Consider the following 14770-nt stretch of genomic DNA (forward strand, 5'->3'; position numbering starts at 1 on the left):
AAATGGACTACATGACTAAAAAGAACTAATAAATCTGCTTAATAAACTGAACCCATTTTCTTAAACGGGAAATGTAGAACTTTTCATGAGTCCTTACAGTTATTAGATCGCTCCTAAACATGATCCACATAGATACCTCTTCTCCTTCTGTTCAATCTCCCTTTGTCCTGCTGGAGCTTCCTGAGCAGATTGCATTAATGGAAGGAAATAACTTCAAATAACCAAGGATCCTAGAACGAACACCTTCCATAATGATGACTCATGAAGAGAGTTTTGTTCCTTGAATCTGTCAAAGGCAAGCTAGCCTACCAAACTTACCCTTTGACATAGATGTCACTCATTTCCTCTCCTGTGATGCTTTTTTCATCCAAGAGAACATCCTTGGTATTCCAGATGATCACACGCAGGTAGTACCTGAAATGAGCACATTTTGAAGGTGATTTTTTTTTTCCTCTGGTCCTCCACCAACACCCCAGTCCAACAGAGCAGGGTCCCAAGGTTACTTACTTTTTGGCCCTCCGGGGGGTGATGTTGAAAGGAGGGCCTGGTGGGCCCAAACTCTTGGGAAAAACATCCACCCACATCTGAAGTCTCCCCTAAATCATTTAAAAATGAAAAGAGAAATCAAGTTATATGATGAGCAGTGAAGCCTAGAGCTTTCTTTTCATGTTTTCTAGGTGAAACTGTTTCTTTGGGCCTGCTAACTTATTAGTCCATATCGAAGGCAAAAAGAGTAGAGTAGGAGAGTGAACCAAGATAAATCATCCATCTTCAATGTCATTCAGGCCCCCACTTCCCACTCTCACCAGAAGCCTCTGATGACTGCATGTGCCCACTCTATCATCGCCTGAGTGTTCTCTGGTTAATGAAGAGGACTTCACATCACTAACAACCCCCATCCCCCCAAACATGCTCACATACCCTCTTCCAATGACTTAAAGTTAGGTCCCTCACTCAGAACTCTATATGTCACATTGTCTACTTGCGATCAATCCCAGTTTTGTAACACACAGGGGTTTCTCCACTTACCTCCGGATAGAAAATCAAACTAACGTAAAATGGTATTTCATTCGTAAAAGAAAGACCCAAACAACATTACTGTTCCCCAAAGTTGAGGACTCCCTGCTATCAGCTGGCTAGTGCCCACCACCTGGGAGGAGACGTGCAAGAAGGGGGAAGCTGAAAGCCCAGCTGACACTTGTGGCACCATCTTGGTGAGGTCCAGAAAGGTCTTCCACTGCCACAGACCAAGTCAAGTCTATCTGTCTGACTAGATTGTTCTTCCAGATGGGCTAGGAGTGCCATTAACAAACTATATCAACCCCATGAAGCAATTTAAATTTCACAAACTGATTTTGGATGTTTTGTCAACTCTGCCTTCAGACTGGTCTTTAAGAAGTTTACCAAGGAAACCAGTTTGGCTTCCTAACGCACTGTGATCAAACTGAGTTAACAGGGACTCTTGAAAAGGAATATATTTCCCTACGATCCTGACTCTCTTCTAACTAATCTCTAGGGTTCAAGGTTCTATGATACATCAAGCACGATGCAGAACATGAGGCATCTGGGTGTCTCCTAAGACCCAGCTACAGTCTGTCCAGTTTGGTAGGTAGAAGGGATTGAGGGAGGGGTATAGAGGAGGTGTGGATTTGCCCAGTGAAATCTTCCTCACTTTGTAATTTCTTAAGATTTTATTTGATTAAGGACTTAGTAAGAAAAGGAAGAAACTAAAATGTGGAACAGAATAAAAACAGTAAGTGAGTGACAAACTAGTAAGCCCAGGGCACTTGCAGCCACTTTTTAGAGATAAGCTTGTCCACCATTGTGTGGTCAGTGTCAACATGATTTGCATCCATTAGATTAATATTTCTTAAACTGTGATTTCCTAGCCACCTGCATTCGAACCCCTCCAGGTACTTGTTAAAACTCAGATTCCAGCCACCCCCAGACCCTGCTGAATCCTAATCTTTCTGGCACAGCCCAGGAGTCTTCCTCATGACAAGCTTCTGCCGGGGCTCTTCTGTCATTTGCCACGTCTCTCCTGCTTCTCTGGAAAATGCTCTACAGCTGCTGGGAACTAACCCTCCCCCACACTATGCACGTGGTCCCCGTGATGTGCCATCTTGTGCCCCAGCCCAGCTTCCTCGCTGGCTCTTTGGTGTCAGAGAGTACCTCCTGACCCAAGTAGGGCCAAGCACAGTGTCTCCCCAGACCCCCCCACCAGGCTGCACCAGTGGACAGCTGGGCCAAGCTGGGGCAATGAATCCTTTCCACGTTTGGAAGTAGATTGGGGCTACATTGTAACATGAAACCCTTAGAAACTCTCTACAACATTCCGATTCATAGGAAGGGGATCACAGGAAGTACAGAGACCAACAGAGACTCAGAGAGAGAAACAGACAAGAGATGGAGAGATCCTGAGCCAGAGTCACCCTCCTGTCTGGATTTAGTGAGCTATCTGGAAATTCTGACAATTTATTTCCCCTTTGAGATAAAGCTATTCTGAGTTGCCTATTTCTTGTGTATCTAAAAGCATCCAAAAGAGATAAAAGAGGCAAATCTGTGTCAGCTCTTGCCACTGCATTTGGGATGTGGAGAATGGGTCTTCAAACGGAGAGCTCTTTTACCTGGGAAATGTTGGGTTGGAAGGTGCTGTGCAAAGTCCTCGTTTCCACGTGCTCAGGGACCAGCCCCTGAGTCCTGAGGATGTGAAGGGCAAGACGCTCGTCGGGGGCCCCCAGGTGCTGGTGCAGAATTTTGTTGGCTTCTGGAATGCAAAGTGGCATTGAAACGGGGATCGGCGTCTGCAGACAGTTCAGCCAGATTTCCCTGAGGGGCATGTAGCCCTCCCTCCCAGACTCTGCAAACCGGACAGGCAGGGCCGGTATGTGAACTTTGATTTATGAAGGAGTCATTGATAGAGATAGCTCTTGACCCTGGGCCCCTACCCCAGCCAGGCTCACAGCTGACCTGTGGGCTGCCAGCAGCAAAGGGCCAGAACACACCAGAATGTATAAATAATAGCAGCCTGAATTTACTTTTCTGGCAGAGGCCCACAGCCAGATTCTGTTTCCCAGCCTCCCTTGCAGTTAGGTGTGGCCACACAACCTAGTTTGGCTAGAATGTCACAGAGGTAGAAGTGACATGTGTGTCACTTCCAGATGGGGCACAGTAAAGCCCTCGCATGCAAGATACCCTCGCATGCATCCCTTGTGGATGCAGAAGAAACAACAACCTTAGGTGCCTGCGTTGAAGAACGGCAGAGCTGTGAGACACAAAGGCTTGCTGCCTGTCAGAATACCTAGTGTCAATTTCTGAGAAATAAACTTCTGTTGTGTGAAGCCACTGACATGGGGAAGCTTAACTGTTACAGAAGCTAGCATTACTGGCATTTTATAAACAGCCCTCAAATTCTCGGACCCCGCTCCCACTGAGAGGTAGGGTCTGTGGGTCTATGTCCTTTTCCTTTTGAGTCTGGAGAGAGATCTGACCACTCAAGTGTGGAGAAAGAATGTTGTGCGACTTCTCAGGCTGGGCATATGAGGCCACGTGGCTTGTGGTTGGTCCTCTTTGGACGCTTGCTCTGAGGGAAGCCGTCTGCCCTGGAAGGAGCATGAGTATCTGGAGATTGCCCTTCTGGAAAGGCCTGAGTAGGTGCTCTGATCATTAGTCTCAGTCAAGAGCCAGCCTCAACCGCCAGCCATGTGTGTGAGCCGTCCTGGTCATCGAGCTCGATGGAGCCTGGCGGACTAGAATCTGGCCCCACCCCCCCGACATGTGACAGCAGCCGAGCACAGGAGGGACTCGGGTGAGAACTGCCCAGTGCATGAGCCCATCCTGACCTGCAACACCGGGAGCCAAAGTGGGCATTTTTCAGCTGCTAAGTCTTGGTGTGATTTGTTAGGTAACAATAGCAATTGGAATGATCGTTGTGACGGAGACAGTTTTGGGGGGAGTTGTTTGACTATCTGGGGGTCCTCTTAATTCCTTATCCTTCTTGTAAGTCATTGTGTTGGCCGCGGCATCAATATCGCCTAAGCATTTAATCACCCCTGACATTGACGGAGTCCTCTTCAGATGGGGAAACAAAGCATAGTTTCTTGCAATGTCGGGAAAGACAGTGGAGGATCAGGAAGGCGCCCTCACTCCCGTGTGTCTTTATTCAGCCTTCTCTGGGTATCCTGTGCGCCCTTCAAGGCAAGCTCCTCTGCCACCTCTTCTAGGAAGCCCTCCCTCCCTGCGAAACCCTGAATACCACCACAGCTCTTATGCTCTATTAAGCTTATTTCAGGCTTTGTCATAGCACAGCTAGCTGGCTATGTGTCAGGACCAATTGTATTATAAATTACTGCTGGAGAAAGAGCAAGACCCCAAGCTCAGACGTGAGCCAGATGTGAACTCAGAAGAGTCCTCAAACCAACCCCCTGCATCCCCGAGCCTTCTCAGAGAAGGGCTGGAAGAATGATGGAATAAGCTGCAAGAGAAATTCTTGCACCACCATCTGAGCACTTTTGAGCTAAAGTATGAGCTAATTACGCATTACATAGAAATTAGTTAATGACTAGAACTTTGTGTTCAAAGCTCTAGCAGCTATGACCTAAAAAGGTCAAGTGAAACCCAAGACAGACAAGAAAATGTGTACACTTTGACACTTGACAAGACAGCAAAACTCTGCTATAATGGGGCTTTTGTTAGACAGTCATGTGTGCAGAGTCTCCTGTGGTATAATTAGGGCACTACTCTGTCCATCCCCCACCCAAAGCGGACCGAGCAAAGTTGCTATACTTTGTAACCAGCTTGCAGCCTATGGTTTTGCACTTACCAAAATCATCCAAACTGTAGTCTCGACCTCCATATCTGATACTGCTTCCATCTTCGGAAAGGATGGGTGGTGGGAAGCCTTTGAATCTGGCTACATTTTGAAGCAGCTGGGTTGGTCTCAGCTGATCTCGCCAGGTATTGACTCCAGAACTGTGAGTAACAGCCCACGCTCAGAGTTACCAGGGGGCACAGAGCTGCTTCTTGGATTCATACACATACACTCCTATTCTCACAGGCGTCCCCATGTAATGAGGGAGCAGGGAATGGGCTCTACCCTTTGGTTTTTGCCTATAAATCTATAAATTATTTCAGAGACCTAAAATCCACAATTACTTTGACCTCAGCCAGTTGATATTTGCCCCACCTCCCAATTTGCTCCTCCATGAAAATGACGGGTTTGGCTGCAAATCACTGTCCTCATAATAAGCGAGCTCATAAACCAGAAATCTCAAGCTGTATCTCACCAGATACTGTCAAAAGCACTTACGGAAAGAGGGACGTGACAAAATTGATCAGAGGTGGGGGGTGGCGGGCATTGCCCTGGAGTTGGGCAATGCTATGGCCCTATTCTCCCAAAGATAGTCCAGTTATTAAAAACAGTATATATTTGAGTCCAAGTGGTTCAGTGAAGACAGGCAGGTGCTGAAGTAGAGACCCAAGGCTTCCCCAGGTGTAAATGTTAGACGGAGCAAATGGTCTACATTTATGGCCAAGCCAACTTACACACAGTACTGCTCAGGTATGCCACAGTGGGACCCGAACCGGGAAAGGAACCGGTTTTCCAGATCAATAATTGTTTCTCCCACCTTTTCATCACGAGTAAACGTGTCATAATCATAGACAGAAATTTTCAGGTCTTTTTCTTGAGGTAAGTAGCAGCTCAGCTCATACATTCTAAATAAACAAACACAACATTAGAATCTCTATGATTCTATCCAGATCTCTCAAAAACAAAACAAATGAAAAACAACAATAAAAAAAACAGGTCTCTGGGGCACCCGGCTGGCTCAGTCTGTTAAGCGACCTACTGTTGATTCTGGCTCAGATCATGATCTCAAGCCCCATGTCAGCCTCTGTACTGACAGTATGGAGCCTGCCTGGGATTCTCTTCTCTGTCTCTGCCCCTCTCCCACTGTGCTCACATGTGCACATACTCTCTCAAACTGAAAAAAAACAAAAAACAAAAAACAACCCCTGCCCCAACCAGGGATTTGTTCAGAGAGTCCCCAGGCAGTGACTATGGCTGCTGGAAGACATGGTAACTGGCACAGCCACCTGGGTGGCAGTGAGTGGGGACACTTGATAAGCAGTACTTGTTAATAATAAGAACAATACAAAGTTATATGCTTGCTCAGGGGGAGAGCACAGGCTTTAAAGACCTATGTTTGAATCCCAACCCTGCTGCTTACTAGCTGTGGGACCCCAGGCCAGTTACTTTACCTGTCTGTGCTGTTTTCTCATCTGTAAAACGGTGACAGCAGTACCTACCATACTATGTTGTTATAAGGGTCAGGCAAAGAAATGTTTAGAAAGCATTTGGCATGATTGGTTTGCTGAATGCCTGGTAGTGGTGATATTTAAAAAAAAAAGAAAAAAAAAAAACCACTTCGTTTGCACTTCCTCTGGCCAAACTAAAGGCTCTGAGAAGTCCTGCAGTTAGTATCTGTTTTTACCCAGGTGTCTTGGTTTGACGAAGGAATACTTTTTTCTTGGAACAGCAATTAACATTCTATAGAAGACACACATTCTGTTGAACATGATCTGGATGTTGCTATGATGTGACAGGAATATACTGAACGATGGCTGAGCACATAGGAAAGATTGCCCCTTCCTGAATTCCTGTCCCAGAATCCCTGAGGGTCTCCACTGAGAAGAAAGTCACCCCCTAAGACTGAGGCCAGGGACCAAGAGCCATCCAAGGGGCCACAGAGCCAGCATCTCCTTGGGGGGGGGGGGGGGGGGGGCTGTACACACACCAGGCACAGATTGGCTGAGCAGAGCCTGACAGCATCACTTCCTCCCCGGGTGGCTCCAAGCAAGACTTTTCCTGCCACTTAATTAAGCCTGCGTTTGGCTCCTCAGAGACGCACGATTCAGACAGGGCCGCCTTTCTCCCGTGAAAGCTGGCTTTCCCCTGCCTCCCCGTCTCCCTCACATGGAGCCCTCCTTCCTGCCCTGCGTGCCTTTTCCTGTCTAGACCTCAGGGCTGGATCAGCGGAAGAAAAGGAAAATGATCATATTGCTGTGCCAGAGGATTATTTCCATTCCCTGGCCCTGGCAGGCAGCTTTGGGGTGTGTGGCAGTGTGTGTGTGTGCGTGCTCACGCGCAGGTGTGTGCATGTGTGCACCCAGAAGCCGAGTGAGCATGAGGTCCCGTGTGTGTGTGTCACAGGTTTGTGAGCATGTGTGAGGGAGAATAGTGTGTGTGAACCTGAGAGACTGTGAGTGACAAAGACTCTGGTGTGTGGGGTTGGGGGGGAGGTACACACCTAAGGACACAAACCAACAAACGAGTAGAAAAGAAGACGATGGGCACCATAATAAAGCCAGAAGTTACAATATAGGTCACACAGCAAACAAGAACAAAGTATTCTCCCGTTTGGCAAGGTTCTGGGAAAATAACGCTGTTTTCACAAACGTTTTGCCCAAAGAACATTTATTCTACAGGTAGTGGCTTTGCCGTGAAGATGAAGCATTACCAAGCATGTTGGAAAAAAGCCTGAGGCTTGGTCAAGAATTTTTACCTACATCTTGGCTCTACCATGTACTAGCTCCGTGGACAGAGCTCGGGCTCGATGTTCCCTCACTTGTCATGTGGGGCTGCTGACCTCCGCCCTGCCCTGCTGATCGGCTGGCCGAGGAATGAGATGGTGGCAGCCACAGAGAGCCTCGCATGGATACCACACAGATGCTACGGTCAGATGGCCTGGGTTTGAATCCTGACTCCGCCTCTTACCAGCTGGGCACATTAGGCACTGTTCCTCTCTGTGCCTCAGTTTCTTCTGTTGTGAAATGGGGATGAACAGTGGCACCTCAGAGTTGTGAAGGTGTTGAGATGTTTCATATAAATGGCTCCAGAGGGTGCGTGCACCCAGTAAAAGCTCAGCATATTAAATGTGGATGCAGTCTGTAGCTGCAAAATCTGGGTCCTATTTAGAGGTGACTTGGATGTGCCTTCCCCGTGAGAAGAACCTCATCCCCTTGATGAGACCAGTGTAACAGCCCAGAAACAAGTCTAAAGTGGTAATGGTGAAGAAACCAATGCTTTTTCAAGAGTCTTTCAGGAGCAGAAGACAGAGGGGCATTTTGACCCCCTCCCTTTTTGCCCCACCCCCCTCGGTTTTGAACAGGCTCATTAATACATTCACTGGACCCGAATGGTGGAGTCAGAATGTCCCAGAGAATAAGCACAAACTGGATTCGGGAAGTGTGAACCAGCACGTGGCTACAGGGAAGTCACCCTGCCCGCCCTCCTGGTCTGCAACTCACAAACCTATTGGACTTCTGGGCCTTGTCTCACCCCCTCCCTGGGGCCGGGGCCCCCTTGACCTCCCGGGCTCAGAGCAGATCTCTCTCAGAGAAGCCCATCTCATGACTTGGCTTTATTTTCTTCATGGCGCTTTCCCTTGCATTTGTGACCCTACGTGTTTACTGCCTGCTCTGCTGACCAGAAGATGTATCTAGTTCATAGTCACAGTCTCGGGACCTAGAACAGAGCCTGGCGCATGTCACGTCCTTCATACATAAGCCCTAGAGAAACGAAGGACAAAAAAACGTTTAGGAATGTTTGTTACCTGCCGAACACCGGGTTGAGGGTGTTGGGGATGTAGTGGTCTCGATCTTCAATTACTTTTTTGCCCAGTGTTATTTTTATGTACGGGTCACACTGTGGGGACAAAACAGATGGCATGCCGTGTCACCGCAGGGTGCAAGCTCAAGGCAGTTTCTGGGGCAGACTCAGTAGCCTCCTCGCCCGCTCCCACACTGCCGAAAAGGTGGCGTTTCTGGTGCCCGCGCCTCAGATGAGGTGTGAGCAATGTGTCCCTTCGTGCGGCACACTGCCAGCCGCCTTCGGAGAGTGATGCGGGGTGAAGAGGCGGCCGCAGTGAGGAGGCACCGTGCAAATCTCCTCGAGGTCACATTTGTAAAATGAGAAGCATGAACCAGAGGATCCAAAGCCCCTTCAAGCTTTCAGATAAATCCCCGTTGGGACAATCCTCCTGAATTCATTGTTTGGATAGAGTATCTTTCCCTTAGTGAGATAACAGACGCCCCAAAAGAAAGAACATGACAATTACTGTGGCTGATGACTGTAATTATCTTGCTACAGGAGAAGGCCCCACACCCAAACTCTTACCAGGCCATTGTTGTCTTGGGGCTGGAGCTCTAAGCCTCGAACAATGTAAATCCTAACCGTGCATTCCTGTGGGACGCTGTCAGGTAATTCTCGAAACTGCCTGGGAGGGGCCGGCACGCTGGGGTCATCCGGCAGGGAGTAGATTCTAAAGGAGCCCTAAGAGAGAGACACAGATGTCCTCACAGGGCCCTCGGTGACCTGGGCAGAGGGCTCCCGGCCTCCCCGGCCACGTACACTCTGGGGCGGCCACAGGGGCTGCCTTTTGTGAAAGGAACAACATCTGTTACACTGTGTACATTTCCAGTAGGGAAGGTAAAATGATGATAAAATAAGTATTTAACTGATTACACGGGAGAAGAAAGGGCAGGGCGGAAGCAGGAAGACCGGGCACAAATCGAGGCAAGAGCTCGTATGGACCAGTATTGTGGCAAAAGAGGTGGTGAAAAGTGAAGCCCTGCACATTTTTTGAAGATAGGAATAAAAGTGATTATTTTTTAAACCCAGTAGAGTGCTAAGGGTGATCTCCCTTTTCTGGTGTCACCCCTGAAAGCCCCCTCCCACTCCTCCGGCCACTCCTCTTCATCCCTCAGGTCTCAACTAAAAAGTATCACTTCTTCCAGGAAACCTCCCTGATTGCCTCTGGGTTAGATGTGTCTTCTGCACTCACCCCTGCTGCAGCACTGACCTCCGCACTGCACTTGTCTACCTGTTGTCTACATTCTTGACGAGACTGGGAGCTTCCTGAGGGTGGGGACTGGGTCTTGTTCATCACCATCTCCAAGACCTGCCACAGGGCTGGGTGTGTCTAGGGGCCCCGTAAATGCTTTTTGACTGAGCAAGCCATTGGGCCAGCTTGACAGGCTGTACGCCTCATCCTGAAGTGAGCTTGATTAAGTACAAGAGAAAGCACTCAAGTTGGATTCAGAACATGTGGGTCTTAGTTCCAACTACACTCATCCAGCAAAGCAGTGTGAAGTAATAAGCGCCTCCTACTGTGTGCCGGGCATTAGGGACCCAAAAATGAACTCAAGGAACCCAGTCTGGCACAGGGATGTTAGACAGGGCTTCTCTAAGTGCTTGCCGGGAAGCCGCAGTGAGAAGGATGCTGAGAACAGGGGTAGGTTAGGTAGCCCTGATCTATTAGCAATGTCTGCCGTTGGAAAGGGTTGGGAAGTAGTAGCACAGGTGCCTGGGGTTTGGGGCTGTGGTTGAGGGAGGGGCCGTCAGAAAAGCTGATACTTTCAGTGTGAAAGGTGCTTTAATGGTGGCCGGAGCCAGACCTGTGGGAGCCCAGAGCAGGAGTGAGTCACTCTGCCAGAAGCCACCAGGGAACACTTCACAGAGAATGTGACCCTCGAGCTGGCCTTGAAAAGGATGAGTACGAGTTTGTCAGACCACAAAGAGGGAAGGCAGAAGAGCCTGTCCCGGAGGCTCCGAGTTGTGAGCGGACCAGGCGTGTCTGGGGCGTGGGAGAAGTCCTCGAGCAGCAGGGCGCCACAGCCAGGACGCTGGAGCACTTGTGGAAGGCCAGCTCTGCCTTAGGAAGGAGTTAGGACTTGAGCCGCCACGCAAACCCGACATCTTTCAGGAGTCAAGGCACATGATCAGATCGGGCTGCGTGGGGAATGGACTGGAGTAGGGCAGAAAGGTCAGGAAGTCGCCCGGTGGTCCTGCTGGAAGGCTGGGAGGAGGCAGTGGGGACGGAGCGGAAATGAGGTCTTGGAGACGCTGAATCGGCAGGACTCAGGCTTGGATGGCATGGGCAGGACAAAAGAAACGCACTGAGAACAGCTTTGAGGCTTCTGCCCCCACCCCGTGTCCCATTTCCTGGTCATCACCTTGTAGCATCCTTCAGATGTCAGAGGACAAGTCCCTGCCCCAGAGTCTGGCTGTCCTGTATCCTAGGTCTCTGAAGAAATTAAAGGTGGATTTGAAACAGAACAAAAACACACATGGTGCTCACCTTAAACTCTCCTACGACAGAAGGATCTTCATTTTCATCCGATTTGCCTCGATACAGCTTGAAAGTATCCGAAAAGTCTGTCAGGCCCCCAAATTCTGTTACATTCTCCAGTTCACAATCATATACCTGAAAACCACCAACAGATCCTTCATTTCTCAATAAAATACAGGTGGGGTCTAAAATCAGGAAGACTGGCACTACCAAGCAGGCGTGAGGATGTGGACGGAGCAACTGGAACCCTCACAGCGCCAGCAGGAGTGCAGAATGGTACAACCCCTTGGGGAAAACATCTGGCAGTTTCTTCTCGAGTTAAATATCCAGTGACTCTATGATGCAGAGAGTGCATTCCTAAGTGTTCATTAAGAAAAATGAAAACATGTCCCCGTGATACGAGAAGGTCTGAAGCAGCTTCATCCTCAGGAGAATGGATACACAAAGTGCAGTATATCTGTTCAATGACCTGCCACTCAGCACTAAGAAGGGACAGCGTGCTGATACACAGGATAGCGTGATGGACCTCACAACAACTGTGGTGGGCTAAAAACGCACAACATACGTATGGTATGAGCCCATTTATATGGAGTGTAAAAACAGGCACAAGCAATCTATGGTGATAAACCAGATCGGCTGTCTCCAGGAGAAATGGGAGATGGTGGATAATTGACTGGAAGGGGCGACGGGAGTTCTCTGTGGTGATGGAAATGTTCTCTGCCTTGTTGGGCGGGGTGGTTTACACAGATGTACAAATATCACAACCCACTGAATGGATTCCTTTATTGTATGTAAATTATACCTCCATAACAAAAACAGGAGAAAAGGAGGAACAAGAATGAGAGGAGGGAAGGAAGGAGGGACGGAGGGAGGGAGGGAGGTTTTGGGACTGATCTACTGGACCAGTTTGATCATTTTTCTAGATTAGTGGTTCTTTACATGCTGGTGTTTCTTGAGCTGCACGGAGATGTTGTGATAATAAGGTGAAAATATGTGGAGTTTTTCTACTTCGATGGGTAAAATCATTTTAATAGCTAGATAGTTCTCATTTTAACGTTTTTTCCCCCCCTCCTACCTATGCAGTGTTCTGAAAACTTTACCATTAGCTTCTACTTAAGCACATTAGTTATAGCCTGAAACTCAGAATGAAGAATTGGAAACTCAAAACATTAAACCAAGAGATCACAGATAGCCAGATCTGCCTAGCTCAACAGTTCACCTTCCTCCTGGACACACGTCCATAGTTGTGATGGTATGTTACACCCATGTAACAGAATCAACTTTTCAGCTAGTGAAATGAATGCCAGTTTGGAGAACAGGCATGTTGACATTTCATGCTGTTCTCTAAGTGCATGACTTTTAGGGTTCCTCAGGTTGAACTGGGTAATTGCTGGCATAACTAGTGTGGTGCCAACCCATTCTCAACCCTCTATCAGATGCCCCCAAGCCCCAAGGTGGCAGTGACATAACCATAAATCAACAGCTGTCCTTAAGCTCCTGGAATCGTGGCAAAGCCAAAGCCCATTGCAAGAGGACTCTAGGAAGCCTGACGTGCCTCTGGCCCCTCCCCATCACCCCTTTGGGTCTTCTACCTAGCTCTGCCCATGGTCAGTTGCAATGGATGCCAGTCCCTCACTCACAGCAGCACAGGCCCAGGTACCTTGAGTTTGGAATAGCCTTTCTGAACATATTGTCCACATTTTTCATGTTCCCCCATGGAAGCATAAAATTTGCTCCACCAGTCAACGATTTCTTCCTCCTAATGAAAGACATCAAAATGGAAAAATCCTTAATATTGACATGGGTTTCCAATCAGTGCAAGAAACCCCATATGTAACAGGTAAGAGAAAAAGGTACTTCTGAACCTGAAGCGGGGGAGATTACAGGATTTTTGTTTACATGTACAATGGATTCAGCATTCACGATTCTTCTCCCCAGAAGCTACAGGTAAAATGACCATCCTTGGTTTGGCTCTAATGACCAGAGCTATAATAGATTCTTTCTTTTTAAAAAAATTTTTATTTTATATTTTATTTTATTTTATTTTATTTTATTTTATTTTATTTTATTTATTTTATTTTATTTTATTTTATTAAGAGAGCGAGCGAGCATGTGCATGAGTGGGGGAGAGGGGCAGAGGGAGAGAGAGAATCTCAAGCAGGCTTCATGCTCAGCACGGAGCCCAACACTGGGCTGGATCCCACAACCTTGGGATTATGAATGACTGAATGACCCAGCCAAAATCAGTAGTCGGATGCTCAACCAACTGAGCCACCCAGGAGCTCCAGATGATTTCTTACGGCCTATAGACACTGTGTGTGTGTGTGTGTGTGTACACATAAAAATTAGATAAAACTTCCCTTATGTGTTTTCTACTATTCATTTCTTTAGTCCTTAAAGCCAGCAATGCATTATAAAACAAAGCTAAGCTGAGAGGTGGAAAAACTGGTTTTAATTCAAGTCCCACCCTTTACATTATAAGCCATACTCTCATGTTACAAGCCACATCGGCTTGGGCAAGTTGTCTAACATCTCTGAGGATCAATTTCTTCATCCACTGAGTGGGATAAGAACATTACCTGTTTCCATCTACTTCAGAGAGTTGTTTTGAAAATCAAATAGGATCATTAGGAGAAAGAGCTTTAAAAATGACAAAATGTGAAACAGTAAGGAGGCATTATGGGTCATTTAGACTAGTGGCTCCCAACCTATCCTTGTGGTTTCTAATTCAACCAGCCTGGGGGAGTCCTGGGCCTTCAGGAATGCTTTGTTAAATTCCACAGATGATCCCATTGTGTGGTCAGTGTTCAGAACTTCTGGTTTAGACAGGTGGCTCTTGGTTGGACAGAGGAGACAGCGTATCAGAGTCACTTATAAAACACTTTAAAACTGCAGAAGCCTATAGTTTATAAAAGACTGCTAGAAGTTCCACTCAAAGTTTTAATAAGAATAGAGCCTCATCAGACCCACTCATTGCTTATTTCAATATACCTGGGAAAGAATGATCTTGCTGTGGGAGGAAAAAAACCAGTGTCACCTGTAACATAGACTCTTCGTCAGTCTGGGGAGAGGGCAGGGAAGGAACGCTCAAGAAAAGCTGTTTCCTTTCTGTGTACCATATACATGCAAACACACACACACACACTCACACAATACAGAATTATTTCCCCTTTATAGTCAGTAAACTAAGCCTGGATTTTTAAAAAAAGTTCCCTTACATATCAGGTATAGGCAGAAAATCTAAAATGAACCTTAAATGTGGCAAAGCATGTGTAATAGTTACCTTTTCTGTCAGCTGTTTATCACATATATGCACAGGAAGCGGGCAAACCATGTCAGGTCACACAGATATGGAGACCCAGTGAGCATCAGGTTTAAAGAGAAAGAGAGAAGGAGAAATTAATTTTTATGCATCCTTTAGATGATCAACATTTTGATGGATCATTTAAAGTATTCATGATGATCTCATAATTAAACACACCTTATTGGTCTCCTCTCTGAAAACGTGCACATGAGTTACAAACAGTATTAAAATGGAAGGGTTGGAGGTAGCCACTCACCCCATGTTCTCCAGAGTTAGATAATCTCATTGTCCGCCAGCACAGTGGTCACATGATGGGAGGGATGGGGGTGCATGG

The 14770-nt window shown here is 47.3% G+C and overlaps 1 protein-coding gene across 3 annotated transcripts in view; it reads right to left on the bottom strand.

Annotated features, from left to right (window-relative positions):
• MYOF (myoferlin) overlaps nt 1–14770 on the bottom strand; it is a 156252-nt gene that overhangs the window by 12035 nt on the left and 129447 nt on the right. For all 3 annotated transcript variants that reach the window (XR_005528089.1, XM_039230277.1, XM_039230276.1), the window contains 10 exons: nt 14416–14427; nt 12793–12891; nt 11142–11267; nt 9179–9334; nt 8616–8707; nt 5545–5715; nt 4823–4971; nt 2628–2767; nt 508–596; nt 319–414 (listed from right to left, as the gene is read on the bottom strand). Coding sequence is in view for 2 of the 3 variants with exons in the window: in XM_039230277.1 (XP_039086208.1) it covers nt 319–414; nt 508–596; nt 2628–2767; nt 4823–4971; nt 5545–5715; nt 8616–8707; nt 9179–9334; nt 11142–11267; nt 12793–12891; nt 14416–14427 (1130 nt within the window). In the remaining variant the exon portion in view is untranslated. The remainder of the gene's footprint in view (nt 1–318; nt 415–507; nt 597–2627; nt 2768–4822; nt 4972–5544; nt 5716–8615; nt 8708–9178; nt 9335–11141; nt 11268–12792; nt 12892–14415; nt 14428–14770) is intronic.

Source organism: Hyaena hyaena, unplaced genomic scaffold (genome assembly GCF_003009895.1).
Source record: "Hyaena hyaena isolate Hyena2069 unplaced genomic scaffold, ASM300989v1 scaffold_44, whole genome shotgun sequence".
NCBI lineage: Eukaryota > Metazoa > Chordata > Mammalia > Carnivora > Hyaenidae > Hyaena > Hyaena hyaena.